General features: G+C 41.8%; 2 protein-coding genes across 2 annotated transcripts in view; one reads left to right on the forward strand and one right to left on the reverse strand.

The window, feature by feature from the left end:
- LOC109637289 (protein kinase C-binding protein NELL1) overlaps nucleotides 1–15,788 on the forward strand; it is a 191,444-nt gene that overhangs the window by 90,424 nt on the left and 85,232 nt on the right. The gene's annotated exons all lie outside the window — the stretch shown is intronic.
- Nucleotides 3,277–9,702, reverse strand: LOC109637290 (piggyBac transposable element-derived protein 4-like). Its single transcript, XM_020099543.2, has 2 exons — nucleotides 7,936–9,702; nucleotides 3,277–6,946 (listed from the first exon to the last, which is right to left on the reverse strand). The coding sequence occupies exons 1-2, from the start codon at nucleotides 8,079–8,081 to the stop codon at nucleotides 4,921–4,923; spliced, it is 2,172 nt and encodes a 723-aa protein (XP_019955102.2). The 5' UTR covers nucleotides 8,082–9,702; the 3' UTR covers nucleotides 3,277–4,920.

Here is a 15,788-nt window from a genome sequence, read left to right on the forward strand (position 1 = left end):
TGGCAGCATCTCTTTACTCATTATCTTCAAACGTCAGAGTTTTCATGTTATAACAACCCATAAAAAATAATTAGTTTATACCCTGGAGAACGTCAATCACGCTGGCAGCGGGCAGCTTGTCTGAATATCTAATAGAAAGCCAATATTGGTTCAGAGATAAATTGCTTTAACCTCAGCCAGGACCTCCTCAACATGCACAGCAGCAGAACAAGCCCGAGATGTGACTGAGAGTCAGCGTTGGGCTTTTGAGGAGGAGGTGGTGAGCGGGACAGCTGAGCGACTTGATAATTGAGCCCTGGGTTATTCACATGTTAGATCATTTAATGAGTCACACAGCAGAGTGGAGGGGAGCTGTTGACTTCATTAAGAACAGTAACAGTGTGTAATGATGTGATGAGGCCTGTCAGAGAGCAGCAGCAGGGTGTTGACACTCCGGCACCGGCACCGTAATGACAGGGCACATGGTATTGTTGGGGCAGATGCTGTCCGTCTGATTGGCCGCGCTCTGGGTCAGTGATCAGGGTGACGCATCTAATAATGTATTGAGTGGTTTGTGTCACTCGTTTCTCTTGATGGAAAATGTCACCACTCAAAGCTGATAATCTACTTTACTGCAAGATTGTAAATAGTTTAATTTTAAAAGTAGTTTTTATCTCTATTTTCTGTATCTGTTCGAGGTCACAGTGACACGAGGTTTACATCCGCCCCCTCTGGACAAAGTGCCGGGTTCCAAAAGGTCAATACTTTATCACTGCGACTCTTTTGAACCCGGGAACTTTTCCAGAAATGTAGGAACCTTTAGGGACGTTTGCCTCAGCTCTTTTCCCAGAGGAACCCGGGTGTCAAACTTCCTTCTCCCCTAAAATGCACTAATATACTCTCAGCTGAATTTGAAGACCTTCTTCTTCCGGTGAGGTGCCCGTGGAAACCCTTTATTTTAATGAGGCACAATCATCATCATGAGGTCTAAGTAATTCATATGCAGTCAAATTGAACCTGCGTTAGTTCAGGCAGGCCACAAACACCATAAAACACAAGATCGCATCAGTGGATTTTAGCTGCTTTAGTGCACCTACTCTTTCAGCCTCCTCTGCAAGCTGCTTTGCAAAACGCCCCCAAACCCAGTTTCTCTTTTCTTTCACGCTGTATGTGACTTAATCTACGACCCTGTTCGGGCCCGGGAGCAACATCCGTCCAATAGCAAGCGGTCAGTGCTAAGTTCAAGTCTCAATGCATCCTGAGATCAGATCACTCTGGGACACGTGGTCACAATATTTTTGCTGCGTGAATGCAAATGCATCCTGGGCCACAAATGGAGCCGCCCACTCAGCTGACGTCTCTGACCTACTACAGTTTCACAATGAATAATAATGTCAACACTGATCCCCACATAATGACTGAACTGGTAAAATCTTTCTTTGAATGGTTTGGATTGACATAGTTGTCTTTGCCCAGCATGCAATATAAGAAAAGGAAGAATTCAAACCCTTTGAACCATTAACTGCACGGCATATAGGATGTAAAAGTAAGCAGTAAAAAAGATGAAATAAGCAATGTGATATTAACACTAAAACACTTTGTCGGTCATTAAACTTTGTCGGAGCCAGGCCTCGCTCTCCATCACTAAAAACTATTAATATCCTTTGAAATAGAAACAAAAGTTTGTCTATGGAGCCACAGCTTTATGGACTGAGATATGAGATTCAGTGCAGCGCCTGCAGAATTGCTCCCAATTTCACGTTCAGAGGAAAACCAAATAACGTCTGTGCTTGTGATTGGCAGGAGGTTAAACAGTCCCTTATCTGCAGACACAGGATATATAATCACAGAGGGGAGGCTCACATCACACCGCCCCACCTGAGAGGCTGCTCTGTCTGCAAATCAGCTGTGAAGGGAGCTATCAGGCTATTAATCACAGGCAGAACAGCGCCGCAGCTTCACCTGGATGATAATGTGTGTGTTCGGATGCGGCTTCCATTCAGCCGGAGTTGGATCAGATTAGGGTTCACTCAGCCTTTAGTTTACGTCTGCATCTTCCCTGCTTCTAGTTACCTCATCTGTCGTCCACCCTCTTTTCTCCGAGTCTCTATGTTTAGCCGTTCTGTAATTTAAGGAAACATGGACACGTTATTTCATCCGTGAGCAACTTTTACATGCATAGTACATTCTAAAGCTACAGCAGTTTGTTTTTACAGTTTACAACAAAGCTGAGTTCTTCTCTGTTACTCTTCATCTGAGCGGTTTAGTTGCTTTAAAATCTCCACAGGTGCTCTGTTGGATTAAAGCCGGAGGATTGACTTGGCCGGGTCATAGATTTCACTCAGAGATTTTCACTCTGTCATGTTGTAAAATCTCCCCTGTCAAACGTCTTGAGACTAGAAGTCAGCTTGTCATTCAGTATTTGAGGGTTATGCAAACGTGCAATCATATCGTCATCTATAAATGTCAGCTCCCCTGCACCTCCTGCACTCATGCAGCCCCGTATCAGCACAGTCCCACCTCCTTGTTTCACGGTGCACAATTACAAAGCACTTTTCTTAGTGACTGCTTTACACACACACACACACACACACACACACACACACACACCAGGGTTGCTCAAGGACACTTCCCCATTCACACTGGTAGACTGAGGGATTGTTTTTGGCCAAACCACCAACCTCTCAATTATTGGATGATCCGCTTTACCCCCTGAGCCACAGGTCCCATGACCCTTAACCTTGTTACTATTAAAACTAAACTCAGGTTACATATAATCTCTTGCTGTGAAGTGTGGATTATTAACCTGTATTTAACCTTGCTGCTGTTTACCTCTAAATATTTCAGCTGTTGCATCTGTAAAATTCACATCAGAAGCGTTTGACATGAAGACCTTCATACCTCTGAATATCTATCACCTGAATGGATGAGCACACAGAGATCGACCTGACAGAGACACCAGGTGTGTTTATCAAAGTTGTGATTTAAATAATAATGATGCAGAAATTATTAAAATATTCAATATCTGTGTAAAAGTTTAAATTTGACAGACGTTAGTTGCTCTGAGGTATTTCAGTGTCAAAAATCTCTCAGAAAAGTTTCCAAAGGTCCCAAATGATGATGAATCACTATAATAACGATAATGAAAAATGTTTTGTTTTGTGACACTTCAAATGTGCCACATCATTATTTTACATATTTAGCTTCAGTGAATCATGCGACCGGAACGTCTTCTCCGAGGTGACGATGACTTGATCCCAAGTGTTTCCTGTAAATACTAAATAATCTTTGACTCTCTTGACTTAACAAAGTTTTATTTTTTACAAAATTATCCAAAACAACACAATCTGCACCGTATAAGATTAAAAAAAGTTTAACAAAATAACTGAGGCTCTTCCAATGCACCGCAAAATAAAAACATCTGTACAGACCCCTTTTAAAAATGCATTGTTTTTACAGAACACGCACAAGAACACAAATCCATATCTGAGCTCCAGAGTCAGAGAGGTGATGCAGTTAGTCCAATACCATAACATTGAAAATGTGCTAAAACATCGAACTGCTTTCTGAGATATGTGATCATAATATCAATACGTATCAAAATATAATAATAAAAGGAATATAATGTGTATGCTTAAAACAATCTTCACTCGTGAGCAAACATATAACTATAGATGTTTAATGATATGCAACACATCAAGTTATATTATTGTATTTCTATAAACAGAGACTCTCTTAAATATGCACAAAGAAATGTAATGTGTTTCCAGTGTAGTTCCTGTGATATCAGTAGAAGAGGATCATACAGATTGAAATCTGTGGAGGTAGAGTCCATCACGTGAACTGTAATCAATCAAGTGTGTTTACTGTTTTATGAAGTAAGTGAGTGTAAACATTTAGATTTCAGGAATCCAAATACTGGTTAATAAAAAAAAAATAAAAAAACACCTTATACTAATTTTTAATTACTTTCTGCAATCTGTGCTGCTGCATCCTCAGCTTGAGTCATATTATTGTGGTCCCTGGAAGTCGAGCCCACGAAACCAAATCTAGCTGAGCATGTTAAATGCAGCCAGAAACCAAGTTGGCTTCATCCTCGCCTGCTGAGGTAGGTGGAAATGTCAAAGATTAGCTGTGATGCCAAATAGTCAAAACACATCTCTGTGCCAACCACACAACCCAAAAACCTGGATGGTGAAACAAACATCTGAATAAGCAGTAACTCTTATGTTTTATGTAAACATTATATTCGAAATATAAAATGGAGGAAAAGGTCATAATGGTGAAACTAATGCACATGTAAATATAAAATCAACTGTCAATCTCCAGTTTTTTCAAATAAAAGCAGATGAAATGAGGCTTCTGGTTTCACAGCAGTCTTCCAGACACTGTTGAGTGCGTCTCTACCGGACCATCACCCTTATTTGATTTAAACATATATTAAAGCATTGAAATCAGTCCTAGTAGATGTGAGATACGATTTTAAATTCAATTCCATGGCACCTTCTCCATAAGAATACGTCGTCCGCTTTTAATCACTGTCTCTTGGGTCACGTGTCCGTCTAACGCCGGGTTAGTTAAAGACCAGCTAACTAAAGCCTTCACAGATCAGGAGGCCCCTGCAACAAGGGGAGTAACATTGTCGAGATAAGACACTTAAAGGTATTTGAAAGGGTATTAAAGAGATAGAGAAGAGAAGCCTCAATATCACATCAATATCTTCTTTATCTTTTGTCCCTGGACATTTCAGACGTCTTGGGGGTATAGTTGTACGAGCTTAATCATGGTACATCATGGGCATACAGGAGAAGTTGGCAAGGAAACCAAACACTTGTGCACTAGTGGTGGCCGAAGGCACATGTTTATGTAATACCAACTGATTGATTGAAGATGCTTTATAAATACGTTTGCTGCCACCATCACCTTTACACTGTCTAGCTCTCACATACAGATGTTGTTGCATCTGTGCCACTCACTGTAGCAGTTCCTCGAAGTAGTAAAACAAAGTGTTTTTTGGCAGGTGCTGCAATAGACCGGGGACTTTCTCTTGCAGACCACACATGCCCGTCTGCCGGCGGTGGCCCGATTTCTGGGGGCCACGTTGCTCATTTGTTCCACAAAGTAAGATGGTAGGTGCCCTAAACCTGAAGCACCAGAAGCTGCTGTGGGGGGCACGTCGACGGACAGAGAAGGAGGTGGCGCTTTAGATCGAGATCTAGGGGTTCCTGCAGATGTGTAGGCTGACGGCACATCGGGGGCAGAGGCCACTGAGGACGGGGTTGTTTGGGAGGTCGGTGGGACTTTGAGTGGAGAAGCAGGCAACATAAAGTTTTGAGGAGCCGACCGGCGTGGACTGGACCCAATCTCAGCCAGCGACAAAATCAGTTGTTCCCTGAAGGTTTTCTGTGTAATTATAGGCCGGTTCTGTAGTTTGCACATTTCTTTATGGAGGATGAAAGAGTTCACAGTGGCTATGTCCACAAAATGATAAAACAGAGTTTTGTACCATTTCTGGGTCTTGTGGAGGACTTTGTAATATCCGATGAGCGCATCCGACAAGTCGACACCACCCATGTGCCGGTTGTAATCTTTGATGGAACCTGGAATAGGCACCTGCTTCACTGTCCACTGTCCGTCTGTGTTTTTCACTCTGCGTTTTGCCGTGTCGTCGCTGTAGGCTTTGTGCATAGTGGAGCACATTGTTACCTCGCGGGCGTCCAACCACTTGACAAACAACAGCTTCCCGTTTCTGATCCACCGGATAGTTCCCTTTTTTGTTTTCTTGTCCATGTCATTCTTTTTCATTTTGGGGTAACCAGCGACATTGGAACGCACAGTGCCACACGCCCAGATTTTCCTCTGAAGGAGGTCAAGGAATAGTGTTGGACTGGTGTAATAGTTGTCCACATAGAGCTTATATCCTTTGCCTAGAAAGGGTATTTTCAGCAGTCTCATGACAGCATCATAGCTTAGCCCCTTCCCTGTGGGTTCACCCTCTTTCCCTCCGTACACGAAAAAGTTAAGGGTGTAGCCACACGCCGAGTCGGCTAAAACAAAAAGCTTAAAGCCCCATTTAGTAGGCTTGTTTCTAATATACTGCTTGAGCCCAATCCTGGCTTTACTCGCCACCATACGTTCATCTATGGAGATGTGCTGGTGAGGGTGAAAGAAAGTGTAGCAGGCCTCCAAGATCTGCTGATAGAGGGGCTTTATTTTGCATAGTCTGTCATAAGCTGGTGTCCCTTTCTTTTTGTCATTTGCTGCTTCGACGGCAGGATCATTCATGTGTAGGCTGCGGGAAATGGCTAGGAAGCGTCTGCAGGGCATGACGGAGGCAGGGAACGGCAGGCTGAACAGCTGAGACCCTCTCCAGAACTCTTTCAGAGTTTTTAGTGGGACGATACCCATGTAGAGGACAAGGCTGATGAAGGAGTACATGTCTGCTGCTGTGACCTGGACCCAGTTTTCCCTGTGGCCTTGATATTTCTTCTTGCCATAGGCATTGGTGTTTCTTACCAATGTGCTGATTACAGTCGTGGAGAAGAACAGCTGGAAGAGTTCAAGCGGCGTGTAATTTGCAGTTCTGTTCAGCTGCGGCCCTACGTCCCTCTCAGGTCTGAACCGGGGTTGAGGAGGCTCGACATCTTCCTCACTGACGTTCCGCCACCGGTCTCCATCATCATCTTCTTCCTCAACCACAAGCCGTCTTGCTGTTTGTTTCTTCCCGCTGTCACTCTTTCGGCGTGGAGAGGAGAATGTCCCACGAGTTCGAGGGGAGGAGGCGCCTTTAGTTGCATCATGGAACTTCTTTTTGCAGGGTCGATGCTCACAGTTTTTGAATGGGGACTTGAGGTGCGACGCTGCTGGAGAAACAGAGATGGAGCGGCAACGCTTTCCAGAAGCTCTTCTCTTTGTGGGCGTGTTATTCCACTCTGCATCTGAACTGTCCTCATCAGTGAAGTCATCCCTGGAAAAAAATTAAATTAAAATAAACAAATTAGTAGGTGGTAAATTAATGAGTAGCTTTTCCTAAATCATTCTTCACCAGTAAAATTAAAGGTTTAACATTGAATAAAGCAATTTGTGTGCTTTATTTTTTATTATATGTTTTCATTATATTACATTCATATGTTTAATTATATATTATTCATTGTACATTTTTAATCTTTTTTTAATTATTCAAGTGTTAAATTAACTAATTAAAAAAAAGTTTTCATATTCATATACATGTCATTATTAGTCAAGATACAATAAATCACAACATGCAGTAATAGTAGTATTTGTGCACTTTATACGCAGCCACAACAATGTGGGTTTCCCTGCCACCCTCATACCCCCCCTCACCCTGGCCCCCTGGCCCCTCACTGAAATCCCTGGAGCCGCCCCTGTCCTGGATCATCAGTGTGTTGTGATCCACTGAATAATTTTCCAATGATTAACCAACACACAGACGAGGCTTTGTTCTCACAGGAGCCGGGCAGCCGGTCAGAAGTTCGACGTTGGACCGTGATGTGGATGCGCCCTTAACGCGCACGAGCTTGATGTCGTTTAATGTGCGTGTGCGTAAAAAAAAAAGTGAAGTTTGTTATCCGATCGGAAGCGGAGCGTTCTCCCGGTCATCACGAGCTTCCCCGTGTGCACGTGCATGTCTCTGCGGCGAGGACAAAGGAGCAAGTGCACGTGAACATCTGCCGCAAATAACGCGCAGAGTGAAAACGCGCAACAGTTACGCAGATTATCCTGCAGCCTGCAAACACACCGGTGCGTTTATTGTTTAGTGGAGTGTTGCGTTCATGTCTTATCTCATCAGTTCGTTCTCTGCAATAACAACGAGTGACACAGACGTTTAGGGCCTGGCTCAGTGTTCACTGTGCGTATTCCTGTGGAACGTTGACGCAACACAACAGAAGAGGTCTCAGGTATTTTGGACTGATTCCAGCTCTGCACTGTACTCACTGTTCTGATCCTCTGCTCACCCCTCCAGGAGTGAAGCCTTCCTCCTCCTCCTCCTCCTCTTCCTCCTCCGGGCTGCAAGTGCTGCTCCCAGAGTCTGAATCCGAACCGAGCTCCTCTAATTCATCCTCAGACTGTGACAGAAACATGTCTAAAGTCTGACTGAGATCTGATTCTTCTCCTCTGAGGAAGGTTTTTTGTGGTGTGAAGTGGAACCGGTTCCCGTGGGACCTCCCACTCGCGCCATATGCTCCTGAACACAATAAAAAAAAAAAAAAGTCCACTCCTGCGGGTTTCTCTGCTGCGACTGGATGTTCCGACTCTTCCTGACCATATATGGTTATAAAGGTAGTTAATGGAATACAGTTACAGTTTATTTTTATAATTCAGCCAATCACTGACAGACATGAGGAGATTTAAAAACCTCAACCTGATTATATCGATGGGATTTATTTACTTTATTCTGGCTCCTCTTTAAAAACAGAATCTATTTGTTTGGATTGAAATTAAATGTACATTTATGATTTTGATATTTGTCAAAAGTTATTTAAGTCAGATTTTAAAATTGCTTTACTTTACTACTATAACATTAATGCAAGTGTAACCCTTTATTGTATAGTCTTTAAAAATAAATATAATAAGAATAAACGAGGCAGGTGGCAAGAAAACAGGGCTTTCCCCTAAAGGTTATTGAAATATGAAATATCTCAGTCAGGGTTTGTCTGTATAAAAGTATATAAAATATTAAATAGAATAGAATAGGCCAATAAAAGCCTTTCACTGACAAATAGAAATTGACATTTATGTTTGCTGATATGTGCAGGTATGAAAACATTCATGAATGCATCACATGTGAAGTTGTGATAAAGAAGAGTGTGATCTCTGAGGTTGATTATCAAATTATCAAAACCTTGGTTCAGTCAGGAGTTGGCAAACCTGCCCTCTAGACAATGAAGTCAGATTGGAGATGTGAATCAGAGCTTCTTTAATTAAAAAAAAAAGTAATTTTGAGTTTCAGAAGACTTCCAAAAAGGAATTCATTTTCATAAAAAGAAAATCCTGTGTTTAGTGGATCCATCCCTCCAACCCCCTCCTCACATGGACTTTGTCGCTCCGTGTTCACCTTTCTTCCTTGGCCTCTGTCATAATAACTACGGCTGCTAGAGGTCGAACAATAAACTGTAGCCGTGGGTCGTAATAAGCTGCTTGGACGAGGCGGGCAACGAATGGGTTGAGGTCGCAGGAGGAGGGCGGCGTCCATGATGGATAGCACGGTGATTTAAATCTACAGGAAGACCACGTAAACCTTGGTTTGGCCGAACCGCAAATGGTCAGTAGACACGTTTGTTGGAGGTGTAACCGCAGAATAAAAAGGTTTATCAGCTCTGCATGAAAGTAAGAAAGTTATACAGTTCCCTCTGTTCACATTAGCTATATTACAAAATAATTATACGCAGGGTCGTCATGGTAACATCTTGATCGTTCTGTTTTTTACGGCCCAACTATGGCGGCATCCCTGTTTTCTTATTTAACCGTGAAGGTGAAACATGCAGCCTTAGTGGATGCTGTGGACACCGTGCTGTGTTATACTTACTGACCATGAACCAGTCAGTGAAGAAACCGAGGTTACATAATCGATAGAATGACCATGTAGTGGAGATTTTAACTTCCAGCAACAATTTTATCAGTGGTTTATCTGTTGTTGTTTCAAGGCCGCCTCAGTGGGTCCTGTAGAATCTTATGTGATATAATCATCATTTATCATTTTTAATCCCCTTCTTCTACAGGCCAAGACTGTTTTTATTACCTCATGAAGGGCAAAGCATGTTGGGTAAAGCTTTTAGTGTGTGAGTGCAGACACGGCAAAGCTCCTTAACGCGGTGTATTTGTCTGCTCATGCGTGGGCTTGACATATTACACTAATATGTGTTTGAAAATGCAGGCGTGTCATGATCATGAGCGTCGGTGTTATTCAGAGCGAGTCAGAGATGGCTGCGGTGTGACCTCGCCTCCCCCTCCCCAATAAAAGTCAGAGACTGTGGAGTAAGAGTCAGTGAAGAGGCCGAATAAACTCCCACTCACTTTAACGGCCTCAGTTCTCCAGAGTGTGGACGAGCAGAGTGAAGGAGCCTTTGTGCCACAATTCATCAAGTGCTTCAGTGAAGGAGGGGCAGAGGTTCTCTAAGTTCTGTTTACAACAAATTATTCATAGGGTCATTTCAGAGAGGGAAAAAACATGTATTCATACATTTCACTATAAACTACTGACTGTATGAAGAGCTGGATGATATAACAGCTCCCTAACGTGAAGCCTGATCATCCTGGTTGCCCCCTGGTGGCTGGCCCTAGTGTAAGTCATAAACCCGGAATCCTCCACGTTATTGGATGGGACATGGATCAAAGAAGTAAGATCTTGATATCACTGTGACTGAAATTTGAAATTTGATCTAACACTGATGTTTATCCAGGTTACACGATTGGTCGCAGGCATATATCGGCATGACCTAAGTACAGTAACATCATGATTTGCAACTAAATCATATGTGTGTGTGTGTCTGTGTGTGTGTGTGTGTGTGTGTGTGTGTGTATATATGTGTGTGTAATCACCTGTGACGACTTTCTACAGAAGTACTTCCTGATGAAATTTAAATTAATGCTACAGAAATGGACGTCAAGCTCGGGTGATTTTTCATTTATTTTAGGTAAGAATATTTCACATTGGTTTCCTCTCTGGTAGATATTTCCTCAACATCAACATCTCACAGCTCAGCAAAATGTGCAAGCAGGAAACGCTTAGCGAAAAAACCACAGAGTCTTTTTCGGCCTGAGTCATGAGCAGGTCATGAATTATTCAGGGTGTCACAGCTGTGATTTCAAATTCTGGAAAGTTTAAAGGTTTTCATTTGACTCACATTTCAGCCTTTTGTGCATTTGTTTTTCACCATGTCCCGAGAGACTGTTAGTGTTCCTCATTATTTATTAACTTTATTAAATTGGTGGAAACGATCCTGTGCAGAAGGTGCCGTTCCACCAGGTGCTAACACCAGACACATGGATGAAAATGTGATAACTGCTTAAAACAAATGATTATTATCCTTATATGTTTGTTTTACAATGAATAATAAATCCACTAAAAAAGCTCTGAGGAAATTACTTTTCCATTTAATTTCGTTTTATGGTTTCGTTATGTACCTAGAAACTTTGATCTTCACCAGAAAGGTTAATCACCAAAATGTGCAACTGGGCATTAGACTGGGATTAAAATAATGATTTCAGTGCCTCTATTGGATGTTAAAACACACTTAGTGGGTGTTAAATCTCAATATTCACAGAAACGCTGTTAATCTAAAGGCATATAACTGTAACACCCGCTGGTAGATGGTGAACAGGCTGGTGACTTATAGTTATGTGTGAGGCCTCCTGCAAGTCTCCGACAGCAGACGTGAATTCAATACTCATGGAGCCGAGCTGAGCTTTTATTTTGCTGATGTGCAAATGTGTGTTTCACGTTTTAATCGTATCGAGGGTGAAACAATGCCCCCTGCTGCAGAATGAATCATGTGTTGGATGTAGCCACCAGCGAAGCATCTGAATGATACATGTTATGGATGAATCCTCTGTGCGCTGTTCTCTCAGGCATGATGACAGGATGGTGTGTGTACATGTGTGTGTACATGTGTGTGTGATGAGGACTATGACACATGTCCTCTCTGGGAGCTTAAGGGATCCTTGCTGGTCTGAGCTGTGGATGTATAATCTCTGATCATGTTGAATACAGTGGTTGCTGTGGCCGTACAGGTTCTGGAGGTAAAAAATAATTATTTTAGAATAAAAAATGATTTATCCAGAATACGGGTGCTGACACATTTTTTGCTTTCTACATCATTTGGACCCAGATCCTTCGCAGTAGTGATCGTGATGTGGAGCCGCAAACAATCACGAGTCAGTCTCAGCTGTCAATCATGTTGTTTCACCATCGTTGTATATCAAATTCAAACTTGACGTTATAAGAACGACTTAAAATTACTGAAACCATCTTTGAGAAAAAATTATCTACCCTTGACTTTTTAGTGACATCCATAAACTTGGAGGAGGCTGGGTTTGGGATGTATACTGCAGCCAGCCACCAGGGGGCAAACAGAATGATTTTACACTAGTAGATTATTATTAGTTAGATTGGGATCTGTCACGTCATCCGTCTTTGTTTACAGTCTATCGTACAAACCTGTGTGTGTTTTATTACTCCCTAGAAGCATTTTGCAAAGAAACACCCAATTACATAAACGTAAAAAACGTTGAAAAACTCTGTTGCGTTCAAATTCTGGATTCATTCGTTGGTCATTGTTAAATTTCTATGTTCCAATTTGTACCTTGTGACTTGTTTTTTTCATATTAACAGTAGCTGAGGCTTATTATTGCTTTCGTCACAAACAGGAAGAAGAAGATGTGTCGCACTTGAAGTTGAGATATGTTTCGCAAAAGACCACAACATAGACATATGTTATCATGACATTATCCAGGAGGCTCCATTGTTGAGGAAAACTTTAACTCAAATGTGTAAACTAAGTAACATCAATCATTGGTCGAATACAAAAAAGTTTTTGGTTTACGAGCTCTTTGCGACAAAATGCAGAATTATTGTGACATTTGATGGGGTTAAGGTGGATGAGGGTAAATAGTTTGAAACTTCATGAAAGACCACTGGTTGGACGTGTTGGTTAATTTTCCTTTAGCAAAATTGCTTCTGTACCTAAACTTGATCAGACCCTGACGGTGAGAGGTCAGAAAGCAGCTGCAGTAACTTCTGTACGGGTCATTTGTAATGGATTTTGAAAACTGTTACATTGATGATGCCGATAAGGACGCCAGATAAGATAACGCCCAAATGGGTCAACGTGGAAGTCAATGACAAATTGCCTATTTTGTTTTCAAGCACAGAGAAATTCTGGCAGAAAACACAAGGGAAGAAATTGCTTTTGCTTTATCGCCAGTGGTGTGGACTTTGAGATAGTCCGAAAGCAGTTTTAGATAAACGCACAAAGCAAATAAAGCGACCAGAGTCATTGTGATCTCCTCGTGTTGTAGCCTGCAGCTGTGTGGGAACAGTAGCGTGTAGCGTCCTCAACGTGCGTGCAGCTTTTATTACCATTTCCCGAGATTAAATATAAATAGGACCTAATGCATATTGCATCAATTTGGATGTCTCCCCCTGTTGTTTTCAACTGCTGTGTAAACACTGGACAGGAAACGGTCAACTATGACTGAGTGTTGAGCACTTAACGCTGAGCTTCTAAAACTTTCATGACCCTCTGTTATCAGGTGTGTGTGTGTGAGAGAGAGAGATAAAGGGTTAAAAGAAACAGGAGGAGACAAGGACAGAACAGGCATGGAGTGTTTTCCTTTACCATCCATCATCTCTCAGCAGCATTCACGTACTGTTGGAGAAAACAACTCCTCTGACACGGCGCAGGGCTGATGTTTACCGAGATCGCCATGAAAGCTAAAGGAGAATGAATGATTCAGACCACTGCAGCAGAGTCTGCAGCATCTGCTTCTCTCAGGCCTCCCAAGGATTTCTCTTCTCACTGCCGCCTCGCCTTCTGCTCATCCACACCTCCATCTTTATTTCATTCTACTCTATTTTTCCATTTGCTCCCCATCTTACCAAGGAAAGTCTTACACCTCCAGCTCTCAGCCCATTCACACACACTCTCTCATGCAGCACGCGTCGTCTCCTTGCTTCCTACCGCCCCCTGATCTGTGTTTACGAAGTTAACCAATGAAACTTTTCCTTTTTCTAATGTCTACCGTGTATGTTTTGTTTGGATCGTTGGTTTCCATGCACGGTAGCGATTCGATTATTCTTCAGCTTCAAAATACTAATCTGATTCCAGACATACAGCCGAGATTAAGGTTGTGTTCCCACCTGTAGTTTCAGTGCCCACCATTATTTATTGGAAACTAAACCAGAGAGAGAAGCCTGATGAAAAGCGCTCATGTAAATTCAGCTCCTTAAGATTGTGTGCATAGAAAGGAAAACGTTTTTATCCCGTGTCATCCATCCATCTTTGTGTGTATCGGTGTGCAGAAGGCTGATAAGAGTCAGATCCTTTTTGGGAGAGGTAGGAGGTAAATCGTATTACAGACCAAACCCACTAAGCTGCTGCAGTCGGATGTTTCTGTTGCTAAACCTCGTTCATTCATGGACATCCATTTTGATTCTGTGAATAAAAAAACTCAAGGTTTACCTGTTGGCAATAAAAAAATCCTGTCACCAATTCCCGGACGATCTCAGACTGCTCAGTACGCTTGCATCTTTCTTTTCTGAATCAGAGGAAGTCATGTTTTTTTTTAAACAGTTAATTTCTTGTGATGAGGAGGAGATTGTTAAAGCTCATTTACAGTTTTAATAGCTTGCAATTAAAAACAAGCAGTGGCTCTCTGAAATAAGATGCAGCTCTAAGTCAACAGGAGAAAAAGCAACATTCATAAGAAACTTTCAAATCTTCTGATCTCCCATATACAGCTGCCCATTTGGAATTACTTCATTCTGAGAATATAAAGTAAAAAAGTCACCTCCATCCTCAGCACTGTAACTTCTCTGGCTATTTTTTCTGTGCACTTGTCACTGATGACTCTTCTGAATATGCACAAATTCCCTTCACTTTGCAGTTATGTCTAGAATTGTATTATTTAATGGATGCGTTAGAATTCCTCATGTAAAATGACTCTGCTGAAACTTTCAAAAGACCAAGTAATCAAGTTCTTCTCCTCTATTGGATACGCTGAGTGCATTTTGTCCCTTTGTAATATCTGGACGAGCAGTATCAAGTATCAATTCCTGGCACAAAAAGGGAACAATGGATTCATTCACTACAAGAGCAGAGGATGAATGCTCTTTTAATATCAGCGTTTTTAGCCTCGGGGTATCAAGAGTTGAACAATCCAACAATCATAGATAAAGAGTAAATGATCCCATCCAGAAATGTCTCACCAGATAAATCACAGCATTTATTGCCTCTTCAGACGCTTAAATAGTAACTTAAATGTGAGTTCAGATATTTTATTCACATTTTATTTATATCTTTGACATTTTTATTCAGTTTTTATCAGAATATAAATTGACAAGGTATTATTGTTTCTGTAAGCCTACACTTGCCTATACTGTATGTTTCTTATTTTTGCCAGATTGTAAATCCGATAGCAGTCAAACAGAAAAGATACAAATGACCTTTACTGGTGCTAATTTTCTTTTAGAAGATTAGTTGCAAGGCCACAGAGTGAGAACAGAATGAACCTTTTTCTTCCTGTCTTGTTCACTGGTTTTCACTCACTGTAATTCTGTGGAAATAAGAGGTCAAGGAAAAATTCTGCCCTCATCCTTTTTGCCAGAATAAACCATCAACATCAGCGTGACTGCTGGGTTGAGTTTACTTTAAGTAGCAGTTTTGTGTGACTGCCACATTCTTCCAAACTACAATGGCTCTATGCAAGGCACACACCCCCACCGAGGCCCAACAGCCCTCTTAAATTCAACCAAGCCACACCACATTTCACACACTCGAAGATATCAGTCTGATGTCTGTGCAGAAATATCATATTGCCAAAGAGAGTGATAACAATGTTTTGGATCTGACTATTTGTCATGACTCATGCCAAGAATTCCTGGGTTCTGACTTGGCTGATTTCCACTAAATGTCTGTACAGTAAATTTAGCTCAATCATGCTGGCAAACCAACCAACCAACCAATCAATATACCAACCAATCAATATACCAACCAACCAACCAACCAACCAACCAATCAATATACCAACTAATCAACTAACCAACCAACCAACTAACCAACCAACCAACC

Source organism: Paralichthys olivaceus, chromosome 1 (assembly GCF_024713975.1).
Source record: "Paralichthys olivaceus isolate ysfri-2021 chromosome 1, ASM2471397v2, whole genome shotgun sequence".
NCBI classification, from domain to species: domain Eukaryota; kingdom Metazoa; phylum Chordata; class Actinopteri; order Pleuronectiformes; family Paralichthyidae; genus Paralichthys; species Paralichthys olivaceus.